Source organism: Chelon labrosus (genome assembly GCF_963514085.1).
Source record: "Chelon labrosus genome assembly, chromosome: 20".
Classification (NCBI taxonomy): Eukaryota; Metazoa; Chordata; class Actinopteri; order Mugiliformes; family Mugilidae; genus Chelon; species Chelon labrosus.
This window is the reverse complement of record NC_140353.1, coordinates 9,922,742-9,947,868: the sequence shown is the minus strand read 5'-3', so window position 1 is coordinate 9,947,868 and position 25,127 is coordinate 9,922,742. Positions and strand designations below refer to the sequence as shown.

The 25,127-nt window shown below is 44.4% G+C and overlaps 1 protein-coding gene across 2 annotated transcripts in view; it reads left to right on the top strand.

Annotated features, from left to right (window-relative positions):
• Window positions 1–20,820, top strand: part of luzp1 (leucine zipper protein 1) — a 45,214-nt gene extending 24,394 nt beyond the window's left edge. For both annotated transcript variants that reach the window (XM_084568887.1, XM_084568886.1), the window contains 6 exons: window positions 4,043–4,396; window positions 4,505–6,788; window positions 7,043–7,629; window positions 7,727–7,879; window positions 14,025–14,293; window positions 15,078–20,820. In XM_084568887.1, the coding sequence (XP_084425013.1) occupies window positions 4,265–4,396; window positions 4,505–6,788; window positions 7,043–7,629; window positions 7,727–7,879; window positions 14,025–14,252 (3,384 nt within the window). In that variant the 5' untranslated portion in view covers window positions 4,043–4,264 and the 3' untranslated portion in view covers window positions 14,253–14,293; window positions 15,078–20,820. The remainder of the gene's footprint in view (window positions 1–4,042; window positions 4,397–4,504; window positions 6,789–7,042; window positions 7,630–7,726; window positions 7,880–14,024; window positions 14,294–15,077) is intronic.
• Window positions 20,821–25,127: the final 4,307 nt, after the last annotated feature.

The following is a 25,127-nucleotide window of genomic DNA, read 5'->3' as shown; positions in this document are numbered from 1 at the left end:
AGAGGGGAATTTTTTTCTTTCCTTCCTTCTCTTTTTCATGGAGAGAACAGAATGTACTGAAGGCTACAGGCAGGCAGGAAGAGAGTGGCTAAGGCCTTAATGATATGGTGTATGATTGTAACCTTGGTGTGTCTGTGTGTGTGTGTGTTTGTGTGTGTGTGTGTGTGTTCGAGGGAGCACAGGCAGAGTTGATGAACCTCTTCAACAACATTTTACTTCCAGATCCTTCTGGTGTTGTTGGTCTGAGACAAAAACCTCTCCGCTTATTGGTTCATATTTTCGGTTAATGCCTTGTTACTCACGCAGACACTAACAAGATTCACGTGGCAGCCATTTTCCGTGGGCTGCAAAGCTCAAATGCTGTTATCAAAAGGATTGTAGTGCAGGTTGCAACACATCGTATACAAGTGTTATTACCATTTTACTGCCTCCTGATTGATCAGCAACTGATTAGAGACTATGGGTAGTAAAAAATCACAAGGATAGTGTGCCATATTTCAGGGTAAAACAATTAGAGACGAACTAATACCTCTCTTTAGACCTCTTCTTTCTACCTTTCTACCTCATCTTATAACTATTTGACTGCCTGTTATTCAATGCCCTTTATCAGAGCATGGTGTTACCACAAACTAATAGCTGCACGGTGATTCACACGGGCCCTGAATGGTCTGTGGCCCTGAGGCAGTCACCTACTTTACTTGGGTTGGTAATTCAGCCTCACATCAGCGACACTGTGTCCTTGTGTTGCTACCTTCACTTGTTCTAAGTTTATTCTCTCTCTGTCTGCTGCCGGCGTCGCCATCTCTAGATTCACTTTGCTCGCTTCAGTTGACGCCCAGTCACCAAAGAGGTACTAGTGTAGACACTTGCTCAACAGTTTAAGCGCCCTTCTTGACGTAACAACAGTAGAACTGCAGAAAGGAGCGAAAAGCTAAGAGGGGAACATCCTGTCCTGATTTCAGGATACATTCATACTGAACGGCTTGATTTACGTCTTTGATACAGAATGTATATGGTTGTGAATCATGCATTTCAGATGCTGTATGGACTTACAGAATAAACCTAAAGCCCCGACAGGATCCCAGTTAAGAATAGACTTCTTCAGAGAGAAGGGTCTCAGAGTTTGTCAGTGGCCTGGTTAAAAGCAGATGAAGCAGAGGGAGGGACTGGCAGTGCCCTGGTTGGTCCATCATTAGGAATGTGTCTGCATAAAAAGGGTCAGTTTCCCTGCCTCACAGCTCCTACCCCCCTCCAGGTTTCCCATAATTGTCAAACAAAGCACAGAACAGGGGAATAAAACTTTTCGTTCGGAATACCTCAGCAGCCCCCCTTCTGCCCTACTTCCTACCTCATCCCTGTTTTTCTACATTTTGAAACATGCTCTTGGCCAAGCATTGTTGTACCTTTTCTTTATGGAGACATAAAATGTTTTAGGAAGATCCTGCGGATTTGTGAGCATGCGGGTGTGGAGAATCACAGGAATATTAAGGCCTCCAAATGAAGGGATTTATGGTCTTAGAGTGAATACTACTCGGTTGCACTGTTTTCATTTTCCTCCTCAACTCTCATTCTTTGCGTTTCTGTCACCGTCCTTCCAATTCCCTCCTGTCTTGTCCCGAATGCAGCTAATGAGGCCCTGGGCTTGCCATAAGGGAATCAGGTATGTTGATTGGTTTGGCAGAGGTTTGCCCTTGCCAGAGTCACTTTGCACGCACTGCCACCCCTTAAAAGCGCTCACTTGGCCGCACTGGTGTGCGTGTCAGAGAGAGATGGAGGGGAGAGATGAGGGAGGGAGGTAGAGAACTGGCAAAGACATAAAGGGAGAATGAGAGGAGAGGTAGGCAGCATGCCAAGACAGGAGTAACTGAACCTAGCAAAACGCCTTTATTAACCAGCACGGGGCTCGACCAAAGCTTCTTTTAAGGGACCTGAATTGAACCCTTAGACAATCAGGAATATGATGAACCCAAAATAATAAAGACAGAAGTTGACGGATTGTTGGTCAGGACTGTAGGATCGCCAGAGTGGAAAAAATACTATCAAGTTTTGTTGTCTAGGATGACAATGGGGTACATAGTTTCAGGAATTCTCTTTGGTTATATTTTCCCTGAGCTGCACTCTGCAGTCTGAGGAGCTGTCATAAAAAGTTGAACTAAAATATGTTATACCTGCGAGTACTTGCTGTTTTTATTTGATGTATGGGAATGGCTCATAGTAGTTTTACTCCATTGGAAACAGATCAGTCAGGGCAGCTTTGGACCACTCAGGACGGAAGAATTTGGTCTACAACTCGCTTAACAAGCCACAGCTGAGCAATACCTCACAAAAGTGCATCACAAAATTACTTATTGACGAAGGTGTTTTGGCATTCAAGTGGACAGCTATGCTAGCAGTTTTCTCTCCCAACATTTTGCCTCAACATCTTTCTTCCTCCTCGGTCCGTGCTCTTTTTCTGTTTCCTCAAACTCCACTGAGCAGATTACCAAACCACCAGACCTCATGAAAGTAAAAAAATAATTAAAACACTACAGCTGAACGCTTTGAGTTCACATGCTTGTCATAAAGTAATCTTTGACATGCCGACGTTCAAAGCTCATTGCTGTGAGTCGTGTTCAACAAGACGTTTAATGAACTGTGGGAAGAGGGGTTTGGTCTTTTTAAACCAAATGAAACTATAGAAAATATATTACACTGTCTTGGAGTAAACCATAATGGCATGTTATACCTTGTCGCGTACCATCTACGCACATGGTGCATATAGATAAAAAAGGTTTAGCAAATTTACTGCACTGGTTGATGTTTTTACAGCTGTTGAAGTAATTTAACGTAAAAGAAAAGTCTTTGTATGTAGTGGTTTGTAGCTTTAGAAAGGCAGTCTTTGAACATGGTCGTGTAAACCGGGGGAAAGGGCAGACATGGAGCTTGTTGTTAGGGGCTGATTAGTGATGATGTCTGCAGATGTTGTGTCCTACCCTCAGGTCGATTTTTCCCTTGTGGTCAGTAGGAGAAGCTCTGCAAATGATGGAGGGGGGAAGGGAAGTAATGGGGTTTAGAAGCGGGAGTCGAGAGCCCGCTACCTGAATCATGCATGAGACAAAAGTGTTGACTGTTAGATTTATGGGGGTCCCTGCTGACATGCAGACTGCGGTGTGCTAATAAGCTGTGTTCTCATCACACTGAGACATGCTGGCCTTACAGATGGGAGGCAACACATTGTACTAGCTGTAGAAACATAACCCTCCCCCTTTTAATATAGTGGTACTGGCAAAAAAATAAAAAATAAATAGGGAGGATGACATGGCTTGAATATATTTACTTGTAGAAATTATGACATTTCTGAATTGTCTGCTTTTTTTATCCCTGCTCTCTCAAGGCACTAAGTATAGTGTGGTGTTGTGACGGGCTGATAACATAGTAGAGGAGACCAGTGTTATTGAGATATGCTGCTGTCAGCAGAAGCAGGCAGGCAAGCAGAAATCAATGTTGGACACAAGGGCAGGGAGATGACAAAGTGTGTGGGTGTGTGCGTCTGTGTGCACAGCGCTATGGAGACATGTTAAAACCCCCATCCACACACATGTAAGCTGCGCCACCACCAGCTCCTTCAAAAGACAGCCAAGGTGAATTACATGGCCGTTTAAGGGCAAAAAGGAAAAGAGGTGGCACTGGCGTATGAGCCGCCTTATTGTCCCAATGATGAATCACGCATTTGTTACGGATAACGTAATGTTTATTTTTATGAATGAAAAGATCATCTAGCTTCACGGTGATTAAGAAACTAAATCCTGGTACTGTTTTCAAAATGTAATGAGAGTGAGATACATGTGTCAACTTAGGCGTCATTGTTATTATTTTACATGTCTCACTGCAAATGGGTAGAACTGTAAAAGTAAATGCTGACCATGCTCAGGGTGCACTCAGCTAATTTCTACCTTGTTTGACTCCCTTGCTTCACTTGCTGAGCTACTTTTGAGAATGCAAATGATTGTCATTGACAAATTAGGGATGACTAAGTGTTGTTTCCTCTCTCTCCCTCCTACAGATGACAGATTTGTCTGCTAAACACCACTCTGCAGGATCTTTGAAGTCTTAAAGAGACGTTACAAAAAGAAAAGAAGACAGACTGTCAAGAAGAACATTTCCTCGAGAGTTTAAAAGGCTTGCTATCACTACCACACAAATGTGGACTCCCCAACACGCTGTTATAACATAATTTGGACAACAAAACAAACCCAACGGATACAACGCTGATAATATTGCAGCCATGTCTGATCATAAAGACATGACGCATCGCCACCTTCGGCACAAGCTACAGAGTCTTGGCCGAAGACTGGATGAACTAGAAGAGGCAACCACCAAGCTGCAGAAGTCTGAAGATGAGCTGCTTGACCTACAGGTCAGTACAAGTTAACTTCCGATCGTATATTTGCGTATGCATGTTTAAAAAGCAATGAATTTAGTAAAGAGAAAAGTTTAATGAATGGTTGAACTCTCTCCACTGTAGGACAAGATCATCCAGGCAGAAGGCAGCAACTCATCCCTGCTTGGTGATGTGGAGGCCTTGAGGAAACGTCTCCTGAAGATCCAGGGTAAAGATGAGGAGGTACGGAAAGCTGAGGACCTGTGCCGGACAGTTAGAGAGAAACTGGAAGAGGAGGAAAGCCTTACGAAGGAGCTAAAGGCAGAGATTGAACGTCTTCAGCGGAGGATGGCCGAACTGGAGAAACTGGAAGAAGCTTTTGGGAAAAGCAAGTCTGACTGCAGCCAGCTCTGCCTAAGCCTCAATGAAGAGAAGAACCAGACCAAGAAGCTTTCGTCTGAGTTGGAGACACTCAGAGCCCATTTGAAGGAAGTGGAGGGCTCTGAGACGAAGCTTGACAAAGCAGAGCAGGCCTTGGCTATGGAGCTTGAGAAACTCAAGGGATTCACTCAGACCTTCATGAGTGAGCGTAAGAGGCTACTGGAAAAACAAAGAGAGGATGAGAAGCTCATTCTTAAGCTGACAGAAAAACTGGACCACCAGAAGAATCGCCTTGGCATGTCGACAGACCCCGGTCGTCCAGACCTGATGAGGTCAAGAATTGAAGATGAGCTGTCATCAGGGCTCTTCTCGAGCAAACTGGGCGGACGCAAGAAGAGTCTTGACTACCTGAAACTGTCAGGTGACAACATCGGTATTGTGAACAAATCTGAGAATGAGAAGAATAGCAGTCTTGAAGGCTCACAAGAGGAGGACAACAAGGTGAAGGAGCTGACACAGGAAGTGGAGAGGTTGAAGAACCGCCTTAAACAGCTCGAGATTGTGGAGGAGGATTTGAAAAACTCTGAGTCCAAAAATGGTGAGCTTAATGAAAAGTTCCAGATTGAACGAAGCCGAGCTCACCAACTGAGTGAGCAGGTGGAACAGCTCAGGACGCAGCTGTGCGGAAAAGGTGGAATAGGAGGAAATGGAATCAGTAACATGGATAAACATGGCAATGGAAGCACTAACATTTGCCCCAACAGTCCCGCTAAAGTCTTGGAGAACGGCAAAGCCGAGAATGAGGAGATTACTGTAAAGGCAGGTTTCAGACAAGAGAAGCCTAAATATAGAAGTGCTGCAACTGTCTCAGAACCAAGCTCCCCCAAACACAGGAACAGGGAGCTCTCCCCTCAGCATAGGAGAGAAACCAAACTGAGGAACAAAGAGCTCAGCCACTCAGAGGAGAGTTCTCCTAAATCTGCGCGGAGAGCCCTCAGTCCTGCTCACAAGAGCAGAAGGACGCCCAAAACCACAACTACTGCGATTTCATCTGATAACGGGATACGAGACACAGCTGGAAGAACTGAGGAGAAGACTAGAGGGGCCACATACAGCTATGTAAATACAGCGTCCAGTGATCTTAAAAAGGCGTCTGTCCTCAGTCGCTACCCTCCAGCAGCTAATGACCAGAAGCCGCTGAGGACGCCTCACAAACAGACGGATGGGGATATTAAGAAGAGCAGAGAAAAGTTCTCAAAGTTGTATGTGGGTAGCGACAGTGAATCAAACAACTCTGACGTAGTACCTGACACCTCCAGTAACATGAACAGTATCTCTGCGCTAGAGAAGGAAACAGCATCTGCCTCAGATCAGGAATCACTAGACCAGGTTCAGGAGTCTGCCTCTGTATCTGCCACGCCCACATTATCCAAAGCAAATGGATCGTACACTGCTTACAGATCTCGCATCGCTCCGCTGCAGCCCGGTGACCAGGGGTCAGAGGGTCATTCCTCTGCCTCTGAAACCGAATCTACTGGTTCAAGGCCCTCTGAACCAGACCCTGTAACTGAGACGACTAGTACAACTGTAAGCAGTAGGACTGCAGCCTCTAGGTATGCTAAATACCCCCATGTCCACGACTCCCAGTCGGAGGGTTCTTCTTCCAGGAGCTCATTCGATGAAGAGTTGCACAGCAGGACACAGTCAGCTGAGGGAGGCCACCCGGGTCCCATACATACTCCGTCGGGGATTGAGGTCCAGCGAGTGTGCAGCCCGCGAGAGTCGCTGCGGTCAAAAGCCGTCATCAAGCCTGCTATTGTTGAGATTGACCGAAAGGAAATGATGATTTCAGAGCCTCTGTCTACAAATGGCAAACCCAAGATCTCCACCAAACCCGTCGTGACCACTACTAGTAAAATGACCAGTAGTATAACCATCTACCCCAGTGACCCAAGCTCTTCTAGAACCAGCAGTCGCAGCAGCAGTGTGTCTAGCGAGCCTGTGAATGTTAAAGAACGACACACGTCGACAAGCAACATCCTCATAGGTAGGTGTTAATCATTCACAGCTATGAACATACGACGTATGTGCATGCTCACGCTGAGCTTACATGAGTTTTTGGAAGGCATAATGTTTACTGTGTTATTTTAGTGGAGTAGCATACTGACATTTGCTAACTTCTGCTCCTTGGTTATTAACTAAACTGCACAAAGGTTTATTATATTATATATTTTAAGGTTATTGCATCTATTAGAGGAACATATCTGGGAACATTTCTGATCCAGTTCTACTTGTTTTTAGGTCCCAGCAGTGAACACCATGGCAGCATTTCCATCCCGTACGAGATCTCCATACCCAAGAGTGACATCACCATGCGCCCGTGCCAGGACGAGGACTGTGGGGCAGACAACCACAGTGATTGCTCATCAAGGTCCAAACTCCACAACACTTCCAGGGTGGAGACCACCACCAGCCACCTGTGCTGCCAACGCAGCAACTTCAGCCTCACGTCCCCGGACACCACCCCTGCAGACCTCAACGACACTGAATCAGGTTTCGAGAGCAGCAGCAGCACCACCACTGTCACCAGCTGGACAAGCCAAAGACAAAGCCAGCCCCCGCAAGAAGACGGTTTATCAGACATGAAGAATGTCACTGTGAGAAGCACCTGGAGGAACAAAGGCGCAGGGTCCGTGGAGGAGGCAGGTCGAGGAAGAGGGGGTACAAGGGCAATGGCGGATGTCGGGTCTGACGATGAAGCAGAAGCTGCGGTGACGGTTAGGGCTTACCGGGCAACCACCGTTGACACTGAAGAAACTATAAACACCGGACCAGTGGCTGGTGGGAACGCTGCAGCGCAGAAGGGAGCCAAGCCATCGCCTGCAGAGGTGGGAGAATAAACACAAAGTCTTATTATGAGTTGAGAGAGAGTTAAACAAAAAGGCAGAAATAAAAGGATAGCTTGCGTGTTTTTCATTATTCCAGGTGTACATGCGAAGGATCAACAGAGACGTCGAGGAACCAGTGCTTCGCAGAGGCAAGTCTCCCTCCGTGGAAGCATCAGGCTTGGGAAGGACCGTACCCCACTCACCTGTTACCTCTCAGTCCTGGGGGCGTTCATACACGCAACAATCACTGGTAGGGCAACCAACTTTTTATTAATTATACAAATCATTCATTCATTAATTTAACATCTATTAGTCTTCTTTAGTATGGGAAGCGCTTCTTAGCGCCGAGTTGAAAAGTATTTTAGTGGGATTTATTTACATTCAAAGGCAACATTTAAAAATAAAATATACTTATTAATATATAATTATATTTGTACTAAGGTATTATTGTTTATTTAATTTCTAAAATGCTCCATCAGATAAAAATTGGCACACAGGTAAAGGTATTTTCGCGACGACTCTGCAAATAGCTGAAGATAAAGAATCCAGAAAGTTCAGCCGCAGGACTTGGCGTGTCCACTTTGCATTAAAGCTCAGCTTGTGTTTTTCCCTGACGCCAGGCCCTGTGTCTTCAAGCTTAGCGCAGCAGTTCTGCAGGCCCCGCTCCCGCTGCCCCAGTAAGCACAAAGAGAAAAGGGTGGGACAAAAAGAAAGAGGGAAGATGGAAATGAAAAAGGCCTCAACAGGGGGAAAAGAAGGTTGGGAAAACCTCAAGGAGAAGAAAATAGCTTTCTTGTATTTAAATGTGCCACCACATCACAGTGCGCGGCTCTGCCCGCCTGCCCGTCCCATTCCACACAAATACTGCTCAACTAAGTCCTCACCTTCACATAATACAGACAAAGTTGTGAGTTTGCAGCTATTTCCTGCATCCACATCTTTTGCTATATAAGAACTTATATTTGTGGAGTGTGAGTGTTCGTACAAGCTGTCGGAAAGACGAGGTGAAAGCTACTAATGGAGTGCAGTATTGGCTTACTTGTCTATTAGTATATAATATATTTAGCATCGAATGCAGATGAGCCACGGCTTTTAAGAGTGGGCTCCGTGGCTGTAATTACACATCAGTCTGTCAGTCTGACTAAATAGGCTCAACAACAGGCCCGAGATCCCTGTGGCTTCCCCTTTAAATAAACCAGAGGTCGCCAAGGAGACAGACACGCACAACGTCTCGTCCATCCTGTTCTGTGTCATTTGCAATAAGATAAACATGTAAAACAGAAATATAACCAACCTGTGATGATTTTGTTTTTCTGCTATGCTCAGGCTATGATTGATTCCTTTATTGGCCAGGTCAGGGTCAGGGTCGTGGGTTAAGATGTGTCCCAGACTATGTTAAGGCCTCAACTACTCAGTATTTTCCTAGTAATCAAAGAAATCCAGCAGATCTTAGCAGTCCACAAGAGATACTGGTCACGGTTTAGCTTTACACACAAACATTCACCAGTGTCGCTGTACTTTATTGTCTTCCTTTATTCAGACAGAGACATTGCAACATCAGAGTAAATGGTTTATAAATGCATCAATAATTCCAGCAACCGCTGTATAAAAACACAGCAGCTTACACGGCCTTGGAGCTGTAATTGCCTGCAGGGCTCCACCCTCTCATCAGACACAACCCTCTAATGCCCCTTTCATCACTGATATAGACTCGTAGAGTGTCAGCAGCTGTTGTTCGGTAGATGATTCCTCCTCCCACCGCCTCCTTTTATGCTTTCTGGATCAATTTGTCATCTAGGCCTGATATGAACAAAATGACTGCAGTAATTTGAGGATCTCCACCAAGGTCAGTTTCACCGCATAGACCTTGACCCTAGATACATACATCTCCTGTTCTCGTTCACCTTTTATAACCCTGGAGCTCTGGACAAAGGCGATCGAACAAGCGCTAATGTGAAAAATCTGCAACCCTTTTTTTTTTTTTTTTTTTTTTTTTTTTTTTTTGTCTGTCAGCCAAGCACTTTGTAATTTTATTGTGGGAATTTCCTAAAGCCACTCGGTTAACTCTGCGGTACGGTTAAAGCTCGTGCATCCTGATGTTTGATGCATGAACTGGTCACTCAATTTAGATAGCAATTATAAGCAAAAATTGCCACAGTGCAAAAAAAAAAAAAAAAAAAGCTTCAAAACATGAGCAGGCTTTGAAGCATGTCTTGGAGCGGAGCCGATCGTCTTTGGTTTGGATCTTCAGAACATTTCAGCGGTCTGAACGGCATCCATTCCCAGGAGGCTTGGATAAATACAGCTGTAGTTAGGACAGTGGAAGGTCGGTATTAGTCTGTGATTGCAGTGTCAAAGGTTGATAGAAGAGGCTTTTATTATTAGAAGGATAAAGATGGAGCCACTCTAGTCATCATTAGCTGACATCCCTCTGATTGTTATTTAACCGGGGATCCTTTATTTTTGGCCAGACTTTGATCCATCAAAGCCGCAGTCTACATGTGTTTTAGTTTTAGGTATTTACTCTTCCTACATTCTCTTTAAAGTTAAAACAGCTGTTTAAAATATGAACACCGGAACAGTGATTTTTATTTTTTTTTAGAGCTTAAAATCTATAGTTTTTATAAGTGGTGTTTAAAAAAAAATAGCGGTGAGAGTCGAGCAGACTGAAAATCTGCTTACTGTCAACCGACGAGGTGCTGTCGATGGATCAATAGTCATCAGGGAGGAGACAACACTCCCAATTCCTGTAAGTACCCTTGAGCTGCGTGGCCAGTCTGATAGCTTATTGATTCGCTTTCTTTCCATAGCTCATGTTTAATTAATTTGTCATTTATTCAAAGCTTTACGGGACAGAGAATGACATCTTTTCATCTGGTGAAAGGTCACGGCCATCATATCATCCTGGCCGCTGTTCAGCGCTCACAGGCGGTTTCTGGTTTGTCCAGGCCGGCGCCGATTGTGTGCAGCCATGCCGGCTCTACAATGGATATGTTGTTCGGTCAGCCCCCCCACTTTGCTCCAGACTGAAATATCTCAACAACTGATTGCCGTGACATTTTGCGCAGATATTTATCACTGACATCTGCGGAATAAATTTTCTGGAAGTTTGGCCTCCTTTCAGTATAAATCTTACATTTTGGTTTGCAACCAAAGAAAACTAAAGACGTTCTGATCAGCCTCAGCTGCTGCTTGTGTTCGCTGCTAATTAGCAAATGGTGGCTTGCTAATATCCGACGCTAAGGCTGTGAACACCAATAATATTAAACGTCAGCCTGTGTTAGCAGAGCTGTTATGATCATTATTTGTAGCACTTATCTCAAAACAACATTACAAAATGGTAATATAATAAAAAAAAAAAGTGAAATACAAGCTGATAAAAAGCAGACAATCTGTAAGTTTTAAACTGTGATTTAAAAGAATAAATGCAGTTTACTGAAAAAAGTCCCACAGCTGCAGGGCCCTAACAGGAAACACTTCTTTTGGGACAAGGTGTGCAGTAGGATTATTAACCCCAGATCCAGCACAAAGGTGACAGTGGCAAGGAAAAACTCCCTTTTAACAGGAAGAAACCTTGAGCAGCTCGTATGTAGGGACCCATCTGCTTGATGCTGGCCGGGTAGAGACAGAAAAAGAGAGAAAGAAGAGGGTAGCAGAAGGAATGAGATGAATATTCATCTGTCATAGATACTTACATCTGACTAAAGTGTTTGTAGAATCTAATCGGCATGCATATGACAAATCCATAATGCAAAGATATTTGTTTTACTACCACGTGTGACAAAGAAAAAAACATCAAATCTTCACCTCTGAGATGCTAGAAAATGAAGTGACCAAATTTAGGAATAAGCTGAACAGGGTCAGTGTTAAACTGGTGACTGCTTGCTTTTTTGTAGCAGTCACTCCTCACCTCAGATTGCAGAACAGAACAGCATTGTAGTGCTCCCCCCATTCCCCATGACTGAGCCCTAGGAAACCTCAGCCCGTACGTGAATGAGCCATGAACTTATGTTTGGCTGAGGACGGCGGGGCCGATACGGCCGGCGAGCCGGATGCCAAAACATCCTTTGCTGAATCAAAAACCAGTGTGCGGCGAAGTAACGAGTGCAGTCAGAGCTGATCTACTCTTCACTCCTCGCCCGATGTGACCCGCACAGATAAATCCCTCAGAAAAAAAATGTTCTGTGCCACGACTGAGCTTAGCTCTGTTGGGGGTTTCAGTAGCAGGTTAGAACATCAGGCATCACTGCACAAGCAAGCCATGAAAAGCAATAAATGAATGGCTTTTACAAGTCATAACAAATAACACATCATCAGCTCGGTAAATCAGAGAGAAGTTTCACCTCCTCTGAAACATTTCACCTGGAGCGTCAGGGGTATTGTCTCGCTGAGAGCAGATTTAAGAGTTTGGGTTGGCCATGCGGCATTGTTCCTTAAACTTGAAGACCAAGGGCAGACAGATTTAAAGGAGGGGTATAATTTGTTCTGCAGACGTTCCAACATCTTTTTTTTTTTTTTTCTTCTTAAATCTGCTGGCTGTCGTTCTGCGTCAGAGGGCCAAGCTTTCTCACAGCTTCTATTTAGTTTTCAATGTGAACTCGTAACGTATTGATGCACTGAAAGCTTTTCTCTTGAAACTCCACAGCGAGCTAAATGAAGGATCTGCGCAGGCGTCGAGCCAAACACACTTAGAGGCACGGCCCTTCATTTTGAGAAAAGCGCTCGTTCGCTTTTTGAGGGTTCGGCGAGAAGATTGATGCTCCCCATGCCTCTACGGCAGATATTGAGCTGCAGCAGGTTAGCGTAATTTGAAAACTGGAAGAGAGAAACAGCTCCTCTGGCTCTGTCAGAAGGCAAGAAAATATCATTATAGCAAGTGTAAGACGAAAAAAAAAACATATATTTCATTCGAAAAAGTAAAAGAGGAAAAGATGACGAGATGTAGGCAGGAACTCCAGGAAGTCACTGATCCCAGCAAAGAAATACTCGAGCTCGTAACTCAGTTTGATTATGAATAAATCAGAAATATAATGTTTTCATTAGCGGGCTTAAGTGTGCACATAGCTAGATATTATAACTTTATTTGGGTTTGTTGTTTTCTTTAGCTTGTCAGCTAGTTCCCCCAGTTTCCAGTATTTATGCGTTCTTGGCTTTAGAGTGGGCTCTATATTCTCGCCTAAGTATTGACAAATCCACAAATGACGTTAACTCACTGAAAACTATTTCAGGACAATGTGCCTTCTGTCTTTTTTCCATTTCCACCTTTTCTCTCTTCTTGATTTTAACATTCATATGCTCTCATGAGCTGTTCTGTGATGACGGCAGCACTTCCTGTTCCACATTTAGCATCATTTATTGGACACTGACGTCCTTTCCCAATTATAGATTAAGTGTGAATCACATGTATTTTTTTTTTTTTGCTGCTACTAAAACATTTATTTTATTTGTTTATATTCAGTCCTTTTACCCATTTATACAATTTCGCACGTTTGTTGGTTCTTATATTTGTTTTAGGTGTTATTTTTTTAAATTCCATTACTATGCGCTGTACTGTACGAGACTCCCGCAGAGCAACGAGGAACACTTTAAGTCCATTTCAGGGAAATCTTGCGAGCGCTCCTGCAGCAGTGGCTTACCATAGAAGGAGAATATGCCACTTCCTCCCCTTTTGCGAGTGGAGCAGGAAGTGACCACACTGCACACGCCCACTTGGCAGCGCTCGCCGGTGACTGATTTCCTGTCTCTTACCTCTGGAGACGGGAGAGAGGCAGTCCAGCAGGGCTCCATTAAAGCCAATTAGTGAGAATGCATTCTAAAACGGCACCAGAATCCAACTCCAACCCACCAAATGTCACTAATTATGGTGCTTTTTTAAAGCTGAAATTACAGGCGCGGGGTGCTGTTTCTGTGTGCTTTAGGAACTGCATCGTCATCTAACTCTCGCTTTCTCCGAGCAGGGTTACTGAGGTTATGAGAGGGGACGTGCCGTTGTAGCCGCCACAGACTAGTAACTTGGGGTTTGTTTTCTAGTCAGCCCACCAAATTATAAATCTCTCAGCTTGGGGTATGTTTGGGGTTTTTGGTTGGGGATTTTTTCCCCTGGCAGGAGTCCACATGGCAGACTTTCCTTGTCACACACCAGTTAACATAAACAGCGTGTATTTAATGCCCACATAAGAAAGAATTCCAAACAAGGCCCCAAACCATCCAAACAAAATGCCCGGAGCTCTTATATACAACTCCAGCAAAAGGATATGAAGGACCTCTGTTTAATGTCTCAAACCAAGCCATGCCAAAGTAATCCACTTATTATATAAGGACTTGCTGCAGCTGCCAATTCAGGCTGTCAACAGTTTTTTTTTTATCTAATTCTTTATCTAATTTGCTTCTTCCAGGCTGCTGACAACCCAGAGCCCAGTCCAAACCTGATCCACAGCCCGGCCTCTCGGAGACGGCAGCTACCCAGCGGGGACGCTCAGCAACTGGGAAGCTCCTACGACCGGCTGAAGTCGGTGGGAGCCTCATACAAAGGAGCGGAGCCGTGGTCCAGCCGGGGTCGAGGGTCAGGGACCAGAGCCGAGGGGAGGAGCAGGCTGTGGAACCGTCAGTATGAACATCATTAGACCTGCTGGGTCTGAGGAGGACTTGTACAGAAAGAGGGCAGGTAGGAGAAGACGGCTTCTTTTCTTCTGACTCCTCTGATTAATTAAAGAAAGTGGCGTTAATTACTGCTGTTGAAATGAAGTCACGTCTCTTAAAGGGGCTTTATCTGACCTGACACAGTTTACAGCTCAACATGTAGTAGAGCCATCATGGCGGCTGTGGTCAAATAAGTAGGGAACCACGTTCGGTCTCGGTATGAGCTACCATCCACTGTTGAAGAATCACTTGCACAGGGCAATTGTAGGTGAACGGTTCTGTAGCCAAGCAAGCACAGAGAGAAGTATTCTTCGTAACGATTTCCTTTATGGTTCATTAATTTAACAATTATTTTCCCGATCATTTCTTCTGAAGTTTCCTGGAAAGAACAACGTCATTTCATCCAAATGAGGGAAAATTGAAAATTCTTTGAAAGTCAGGCTCAATTTAAACGCAGATAAATATTCAGTAATTAATGTTTTTTAAGCTTTTTTTTAATTTCTTTTCAGATTCTATGCAAACAATTTATCACATTTTATATACTCAGCTGTTCGAAAGCTGGGCCAACGATTTGCTGTAAAATGACTTACAATGATTTTAATTGGAAGTGCACCGCTGATCACATTTTCCCCATAATTAGTGCCAAATTGCTTCGCTCTTTCTGGCAGACGTTCGGCTAAAGTTATGAAGAAAAAATTACAGGCCTTGGATGTTTTTTTTTTTGTTTTTTTAAAGATGAATAGTTATGATTATATTGATTAAAATATGGCGCATTGAATAAGATCTCTTTCTTCCTTTTTTCTTAACAGCGCTCCATTCAGCCCTCAATGGCACAAGGAGGGCCAAACACCAGTCTCCCATCAACTTAACGGCTGCATATATTCCCACCATCTCCAACAGACAACATCTGCAGCTTGTGCAACAAGTAAAGAAATAAGTTACCCCAGAGTGTACCCTGCAAAGTCCCTTCTACAAAAAAAAAAAAAAAAAAAAGCTTGTACAGTTTTTTGGAGGTCGCCTCACCTCACCAGCCCATGTATCCTCTTCTGCTTCTTGTGTTGGATGTATTATAGTGTAATCCTAAAACTTGACAAGGGAGAGGCTGGCATGCTGGAGAGGGCTGGAGATTTTCCTGTGCGTGCCGGAGAGATTTTTTAAAAGAGCTAGAGGAAGAAGGACCCATGAGAGTGAGAATGCCTTTCCTCAGAGAACCTTTACAGTAACCTCAGTGGAGCTGGACACGTCACTTTTGCTTCAACCCAATCTTCAGTCAACAGCAGTACTTTTCAAACAACGCACCGTCTTCATCTCACTGGGCTGGATCTTCACGTAGGACGCTCTCGCATACAAAATGTTCTCCACATTAAATGTGACCAAAAACAGGAAGCGAATTACCCGCTTTTCATTTTCATCCCGAGCTCATATTTACTTGGAAGGCTTACACGCTCATTTTCTGATTTAAAAAAAAAACCTGCAAATCCACGCAAACATATCCACAAACAACAAGCAAACACATTTAAATTTAAGTTTTATTTTTAAAGCCACTCTTTTTTAAGCCACACTCTGGACCACTCTCTGGCATGCGTTGACCTCAGACTGGATTTAATTTGGGGTCTTAGATGCTGAGCGAACATTCGCATGTTTCTGAGTAATAAATGAAGAGCACTTGAAAGATTGTGACTCAGCATGCATTCTGCTCAAAGGGTTGCTTGTTGGCTGCATCTTAGGAGCACACACAAACAAACAAACAACACACAGTGTTTCTGACAGACTGGGACCTTATTTATGTTTTTTGTTTGTTTGTTTTGATCCGTTGTAATTCGCTTCCTGTTCTGCATCATGCTTTCTCTTTCTTCTCAAACATGTCAAGGAAGGAGAACATAGATTGCACGTTGTAAAATGCAATACACATGTTAAAAAAAAAACAAAAAAAAAACAAAAAAAAGATGAACGGTGAGCGGGGGCATTGTTTATAATCTCTAATCATGATACAATTTCCGTGGTGCTTCGTTTTACAGCTGTTGCAACTGTTGTCACCCATTAATTTTGACAGAGCTATAGCAAACTGGAGTTTCTGTTTAAACTGAACATTGGACTTTGGATTACCAGCAACCCTGGCCTGGCCTGGCCTGGCCCGGCCTGGCCTGGCAGGGCGGACATTTTTTCAGTGTTGCCGTAAATGCTGTGTACACACCAGCCAGTCATAGGAAAGACCCAAAGGGTTGGACTTCTAACAAGGAACTGACAAGTCTGGCTCGTGTGTGACTGGATTCGCCGTGCGAATCGCCCCAGATTCTCTCTGTTTCTTATTTCTATAGAGCTGTTATTATTTTGTTACATCACAAAACATCAACTTGTGGTTGGTTAGTCGGAGCAATCTATCATTGGCAGAGGGGCTGCTGCAGCAGTGAGGGTTCAACGGAGCAGATTGAGCCACTGGCCAGTAATAAAATAAGTATTTTCATCGAAGGGAAGCGGTGCATATCTTTAATAGAAGCCTTGCTGACATCTTCTGTAAAGTCTTTCAACAGGCTCCTGCTGGATTTGAACACTGTTACAGAACGACAGGCGATGTGAACTTTGACACCAGAACACAATTTATGAATGTTGCCAGGGAATGCAGCTGAGAATGACCAATTGCTTGATGCACTGCATTCTTTGTGTCTTGAATCCGCTAAAAGTAACACGATCATAACTGTGACGACTCTGGACCAAGTTCTGGGTCTGTTGAAGAACTTGTTAACTTTTGCATCCTGCTCTCCATCCAGTTCCTCTGCTGTTGTGGATTTCAGTGCTGTGCTGTGTCTGACCCTGATGGGGATGATCTGAATTTCTTCTCAGTTCTTCCAGCCTCCATCTAGCTGGAATATTTATTAGTTCCCATATGTGTACAGGTTCTTTTCTCGTGGAGAGGTCTGCCTGGTGGCAGGAGCTTCATCTGTTGCCACTTTGTCACTTTACTGTTTATGCGAGCAGGAGATTATATGCAATCAAACTGTCCCCCATGCAAAGTCTGTAACCACGAGTCATCACTAGGTTTACCTTCAGAATGCACATTGTCACTAATGTATATTTCCATTATGTTTACCCTGAAAATATCTACACTATGTTCATCTGTGCCTTGAAATATGATAGTAGAGGTAGATTGTCCCATCACATTCAGACCTGCGGTGCAGATAAATGCGACAGAGATTGTAAGGCTCAGTTTTGTTTGTTTTTTTTAACATTTTTTAATTTGGAGGATTTTTGAGTTGGAACATTGTAAAAGTACTTTTATTTTCTGAGGGAGCCTCTCCCTGATGGGTTGTCAAAACAGACTCCAACGTGGAAGAATACAGGCCGCATCTCCCAAAAAGCAATGTCCTTTGGATTTGACTGTGGGTCGCGGGGTGCAGTGTAGCCTCAGAGAGGACTGCCGTGTGGCTGCTTCATGGCCACCGCTGGCTGCCTGATAAAACACAAACAGCCCAGACACGCTGTCAGAGCTCTCAGTGCACGCGCCAAGACTTGAAGATCATATAGTCCTTCTTCGCTCTCTGTTATTGTCTCTGCTTCCACTCTTTTTATTTACCAAGAAGCAATGCCATCTCTTCCCCAATCTCATCTTTTCAACCAATTCCAAGTTTCCTTTTTAGTGTTTCAGACAAGCCAAGTGTCCCTTTCCCTCCCTTTGCTCTCGTCTTCTCCTCCTCCGTTTTCTTGGATTCTCATTTCCTAAAAGTCAAGGCTTGGCCCTAAACAGGAGAGATATGTGTTGTGGGTTCAGAGAGTTGTTTTATTGAAGGCCAGAGGCCTGTCAGCAGAATGTGATGGGCAGCTCCCCGGGTAGCAGAAAGGTCAGGGGTCAGGGCTGCGTCTAATCCCATCTCTGCATCTTGACTCAGGACTTCTAAATGCGGGAGAGGGGAAGACGGACAGCTTGGCGGCGATGTCCGCTTTGTGGATAATTCAAACACGCACGGTGTTGGATGTCCAGTTCTGCCTGCCGTCCCGCTGCCAGAGTTACCCGTGCTCTCCTCTCGGTGTGCGCCGTCGTAAATGTGTCTGTGAAGGTCCTCATTTATGGCGCCTCTTGTGAACTGGCGGGCTGTAAGCCTCTAAAGACCCCTGATCAAGAAGGTGGTGAATGACAAGTGTGTACGTGTGTTTGTCAGAGCAGGCATTAAGGTCTGGAGGCTGTTTTTAGTTTTTCTTTGAGGCTGACATCACTGAGGGACACTGTACTGTATATAGCTACTTGATGATGCAAATGCTAACACCAACACTTATCCTGCCTTACTACTCCCTATAAACATCACCTGTTTCCCTCCATCCAAATACATAATGCTCCAGTCTCGGCGTGTCACCCATCCCGTTCTCGTCCATTCATTCCTTTTACCTTTAGCTCATTCTCCTCTTCAACCTTTGCCTTTAAAGACCGCTAGAGTCCCAGGATGAGCCCAGCTGTCGGAAACTGTAGGTTTTATGACGCGTTGGAGGGTTTTCTTTCCCGGACACGGGCTTCAAAGCGAGCAGGGCTTCTTAAAGGGCAAAGTTGAAACTCCACCTTCCGCCGTGCACGCTGCCTTTCTTCCCTTACAAGGCCCCGAAGTGCACTAACACCACCGCTGACCCCACTGTACATCCACTCCATCCAATCCGACCCAGCTGGGCTCCGCGTGCCCGGGCGAAGACCACTTCTGGCTTCACGAGATGAAATGGGTTTTGTCTGGATAGCGTTGATTGGGATTCCAGTGAAGGGGTTTAAAGGAGTCTGATGGCTCCTCTTATTCATGGCGTGTGCTCAATCGGAGAACGGCGATCTGAGGGAGGGGGCTAGTGATGATGCGAAGAAGAAGAAAATATTTAAGGCTGCTTCTGCTTCCCTGCTGAAATACCAGCTTAATAGAAATCATAAAAGATGTATGCATAAACCGTTTTTATTTACAATTTGTTTTTTGTTTTCTTTTGATAAAGTAGACTAGAATGTACGGAGTGGCGAGGCAGATATGGCTCTCAGGCAGCGAGCAGGCCCGTGTCCTCAAAGGCCTCCATTGTAAAGCCAGGGTCATGGTGTCATTGTGTAGTCTGTAATCTGCACTTAACCAGCACTTAACTTTAAGACCTCAAACGACTAATGCCCCCCCAACCCACCCTCTTAGCCCCCTCAGTCAAAAACGTTCGTGTCCCAGAATCGTACTGTAAGTCTGTTTTCAGTAGCTGTTTGCTGAATGTAGCACAGATGTGTATTTGTTTTTGCACCAGCCAGGTTGGAGTATTTAGGAGCGTTTTCACACCACCCGCAAAGATTGGCGTCCGCTCAGCAGCAAAAAGAAACGCTCGGACATACGTATATATATATATGTATGTCTCAGCCTTTCTAACATTGTGCCAAAATCATTCCACAGTATTTACGGTTTACAGTCAAGAGACGATGCCAGTGTTTCCCCTCCCGGATGGATACCCTGTCTCTAAGAAACAAAAGGGGAAATATTCAATTTGAGGGTTTTGTTTTGGGTTTTTTTTTTTGGGTTTTTTTTCTCTGCTTATGTATGTTTTTATTTCTTTGTTAAACAAAAGATGTCTTATTTTGGAATCTATATTGGATAGATTTTATTTAAGGAAAATCTTGTAATTTTGTAAAGTGGGCCTTATTATTGAAATATATTAAGTATTTGTCCATCTTGATTTTAAGAATGCTTTTTTGCAAGGTAATGTATCTTCATCTTTTGCTATTACACTCCTGGAGAGTTCTTCTTCCTGTATTTTTTTTTTTTTTATTATTATTATTATTAGTTCAGTGTTTCTCACAACCTGCAGACACGATGACGCACCACGGGTCAGAGACCTCCTGTAACGGAGGCCGGCGTCGCGTCACAGTCGTTGACGAATGAGAGCTGTGCGCGTTTTATCAGAGCCCAGCAGCTCCGCCGCCTCGCTGAGCTGTCCGCCATGTGTCCCCCCCCCCCCCCCCCGGTTTATTTTAACCGGGGTCCGCTCAGTGCTCCGGCCTCTGTCCCCCCCTCGCTTGTAAATTCAGGGTTTGTACATCTTCTGTGCTGTATGTTTGCAAGTGCTGCCAAAGAAAGAAGCGTGCAGGCCTCAGATATATATATATATATATATATATATATATATATATATATATATATAAATATAAATTTGAAATGCACACAAATAATCTAACAGGAATAATCTAACTGGATCTCATCTCCACCTACTAGGCCTGTACAATCAATTTTTTCTTTTTCTTTTTCTTTTAATTTCTTGAGTGTTTAAGTATTTGTGCACAGAAGGAGACTCACACACAGAGGTGTCAAACACAAAAAATGTATGTAATGAAATCAGATCAAAAGGGTTTTATGGTTGATTATTGCTTCTCAGTGTGTCAGCGTTGCCATGTGGTCTGTGTGGGGAGGCTTGTTTTTTTTCTTTTCTTTTTTTCTTTTCCAGTTTTAGACTTAATACATTGTGCATGTTTTAACCTTAACTGTGGCTGGCGCACTCTGCATGTAGGTCTCTCAAAGCTGCCAACTGTACAGCAGACCATATGTATTCCAATAAAAATAAAAAACCGACCTGTTTGTAACACGTGTTGGAGCTTGTGTGCCTTACTCTCTCTTTTTTTTTTTTTTTTTTTACTAAACAAGCTCAGCAAGTTTTGATTTCATAGCGGTGCACCCTCCATCGTGCGCACCCGTTCAGTCCGGTGGGGAGAGGGAGCAGCTGACGCGATGCAAACTAAGCACGCAGACAAATGAGGCAAATTGGTCAGGTACAAAGAGGAAAACCGCAAGCTGCTGCGGAATGCAAAGTCAGCACACACATCTCTCCCTTCGAGCAGCTACGCCTCAGGTTTTGTGGAAAGCCAAGCGTTTCTTTTCCTGCTGCTTTGAATAATCGTCCGATCTTTCCCTATCTGGTCTGACGAAGCAGGAGTTTTTTTTTTTACGAGTTCTCAGTTGGGCTACACTTACGCCGTGGCCGTCGTGATGCTCGGTGTATTTTCAGAGCCGTTCTTCCTGCTTCAGCTCAGACTGCCTGGGCTAGACTGGCTGTGGAGGGCAGGCCTCGACATGTTGAATTCACTAGTCTGGCTTTTATGTGCACGACTGAACTTCAAATATGTTTATGTTTCCCATCTCAGACGACTACACTGTTCATAGATAGTCAGCTGCGTGTATAGTCATTATATAGTCATTTCCTTTCTTTGTTCTTTCTTCATTTTCTCGTTCCCTCATTTCTTCCTTTCGTCCCTTGCCCCTTTCCTTTTTCCTTTCCTTTCTTGCTTTCTTCTTCCTGTACTCTTTCCCTCATTTCTTCCTTTCTGTTTTATTTTCTCCATTCTTTTCTTTTCTTTCCTTCCTTTCTTGCTAATTTCTTTCTTTCGTTCTCTTTTCTTTCCCTCCTTTCTTCTGTCTTTCCTTCCTACTTCCCTTTGACTTTCCTTTCTTGCTACATTTTCTTTCTTCTTCCTTTCTTCCCTCCTCCATTCCTTTCTTTATTCCCTTCTTCCTTCTCTAATTTCTTCCTTTCTGCTTTCGTCCCTTCCTACTTCACTTTGCCTTTCCTTCCTTTTCTTGCCACCTTTTCTTTCTTCTTCCTTTCTTCCCTTCTTTATTCCCTTTTTCCTTCTCAAATTTCTTCTTTTCTGCTTTCATCCCTTCCTCCTTTACTTTTTCTTTCCTTCCTTTCTTGTAAATTTCTTTCTAGTGTTCTTTCCCTCATTTCCTCTTACTTTCGTTCCTTCCTACTTCACTTCCTGTCTGTCTTCCTTTCTCGCAACCTTTTCTTTCTTCTTCCTTTCTTCCCTCCCCATTCCTTTCTTTATTCCCTTTTTCCTTCTCTAATTTCTTCCTTTCTGCTCTCGTCCCTCCTTTACCCTTTCTTTCCTTCCTTCTTACTTCCTTTCCTTCCTACTTTTCTTTCCTTGCTTTCTACTTTCTTTTCTTGCTTCTTCACTTTTTCTTTGCTTCTTTTCTTTTTTCTTTCGTCCATTCCTTTCTTCCTCGCTGATTTCTTCCCTTCCTTTTGTCTCTTTCCTTACTTCTTCACTACTCTTTTTGCTTCCTTATTTTCCTTACGTCCCTCCTCATCTCCACTGGCCTTCCAGTGGCTGTTTAATCACCTTAACCAGTCTCACCTGAGAGGCCTGAATAAAAGGCCTTGCTGAGGACACCACATTCCAGCAGCAGATTCTCACCATGTCACACCTGTTGCCTCTCTGTTTTTCTTTTTAATGACGTAAACCCTTATTTTTCTACCCCTGTCATGTGTCTCCACTCTATGTTGTGTGGAAACACTTTTACTTTCTGCTTTCTGTCCTTCCTTCCTTCCTACTTCCTTTGCTTCCTTCCTAAATAAATGTTGACATTTCCCAATTTTATTCATGATGGCCTTTTCCCTGAGAATGAGAGATTGCTGAATCCACTCATCAAATCAAGTAATTAAATTAGACCGTCATCAATAACTGCAGTGTTTTCCTCCAACAAGTCAAAATGTCTGCGGTGGTTAAAGAGGCCAAAGCAAAATTAATAAGGATCAACTGTTTGCCATCCAGCAAGCTCGCAGGAGACAAGAATCTGTCACGAGTTGAAATGTTTGAGAGTCAGGGGTTAACCCTGTCTCCTGCTCCCGCTGGTTTAATCCGTCCCAAATTCAGATTGCGGGGAGGTGCTGAAAACACAGCGGTGCCTGTTTGGGAGCTGGTACTCCTGAGCCTCAGCGCTGATGCCTGACCTGAATTAGTGCTGTGAAGTCAACCATGGAAATGACTCAGTGGCACTGCAGGCCAGTGGAGGAGAGGGTGGAAGATGGAGGAGGGAGAAAGAGAGAGAGAGACTACCCTGCCTACAGCAGGTGTTAAAGGAAAACTGAATGTGACTGCAGTATGTGCAGTTTAGAAGCTACACCAGATGGATAATTGTACATGTAGCATGGTACAGCAATGACATCGGTGTGCTAAAAGGTTCACGCATGGTGCATCACAGCTTGTTGGATAAGTAGCTGCAGAGCAGTCAGGGTGCCCCTGCTGACCCCTGTCCACTGCTGAACGCTCCTACTATAGGAACGAGAGCATCAGACCCTTACCACAGAGCATCGGAAGAAGTGAAGAAGGTAGCCTGGTCTGATGTATTACATTTTCTTTATATCATGGTGCTTATCTGAGGAACACATGCCACCAAAATGCACTATGGGAAAAGGGCAAGCTGGTAGAGACGGTGTGAAGCTAAGGGGAATGTTGTGCAAGGAGATCTTGGGTCCTGCCATTCATGTGGACTTCACTTTGACAAGTACCACCACCTGTTGACCTGGCCTCCAAATTCGCCAGATCCCAAACCGATCAAGTATCTGTGGGATGATCCACAGAGGCCCCTCCCCTCAACCCATAAGACCCAAAGGCCACCACTAACACCATCCTGTTGCCAGACACCACAGGACACCATCAGAAGGCCCATGTCCATTCTCAGATGAGTCACAACTGTTTTGGAGGCACAAGGGAGACAGTATTAGGAAGGTGGTCATAATGTTATGCCTGATTGCTGACGGCAGTGTCTCCTTTCAGCGGGAATGGTTCAAGATTGTTTTGAGGAACACAACAATGAGTCCAAGGTGTTGGACATGGCATCCAGATACCCCCAGATCTTTAGACGGTCAAGCTCTGTGCAAACACGGATCCCACAGAACACCCTCAGGAGCCCGTCCCTCGAAGGGCCAGAGCTATTTTGGTGGCAAAAGGTGGTCTTGCCTTTATATAGCACTTTACCTTTACCTCTACCTGTCAATACTCAAAGCACTTTACAGTCACAGTGACACATCGAACCTTTCGCTCACACAATCACACTTCAGAATGTGGCATGTTCAGGGGGTCAAAGCACTAACCTCCTGGTTCGTAGACGACCTGCTCTACCTACTGAGCCACAGCCAGTCACAGGTGGTCATAATGTTACGGCAAATAATGTTAAGTGCAAATAAGGCTGATGGGAATCTCATTATTTTTCCAGGTATTCCGTATTAAACTAAAGTGCTTGGTGCCAGAGTACGACTGACTGACAGACCGACTGACAGACTGACTGACATCCCTCAAGTCAAAGTGATTGTTAAAACACTGACAGCCATTGTTCATTGCTGATTGCTGCATTTATCTCAGATTTCAATATTATGGGTGTTGTCAAAAGTACCCACATCAGTACGTGGGAGGTGTTTGTACCTGAGTGAGTGTACATTCCACCCAACAACTATGAATTACACATGATGTGCTCAGACACGCTGCGGTCACTCCTCCTCCAGCAGAAGACTTTTTTTTTTAACGTCTATAAAGCAATCAGTTGAAGCGGGCTCGAGGCCATTATGAAAAAGAACCTCACCAGTCAACAGTTGCACACTGCTCAGAGCCTCTGGTTTACCAGGGAGGTGAAAATATCCGAGTGCCGCAGTCCAAAACCCCAGCTCAAATTACTGTTGTTACATCAAACATCTCCTCTGGTCACGATAATAATAACCGCAGCTCCGGGGGAAAAAAATAAAGGCCCGCGACGCTCGAGAGCGCATGGAAACAGAGAGGGGCACGGAGCCCTGGAATACGGCTCCTCAGAAAAAAAAAGCTCATAGCTCATGGTTGACCATTTTAATCTCCCCCCTCATTCATCAGATCCCCCACTATGTGGAGCTGCTGCCTGCCAGGGACCCTCATCTCTCCCTCACACACAGAGCACCACAGAGAATGGGAAGCAGCCAGACCTGGAATAGAGAGAAAGAGAGAGGGGGCAGGAGGGGAGGGGGTGTCACTGGAGGGTCAAAGCAGGAGCAGCCATGTTTTCCCATCTTGTCTACATGCATGTACAATAAAACTACACCATTATAGTGATGGGTTTTTATAG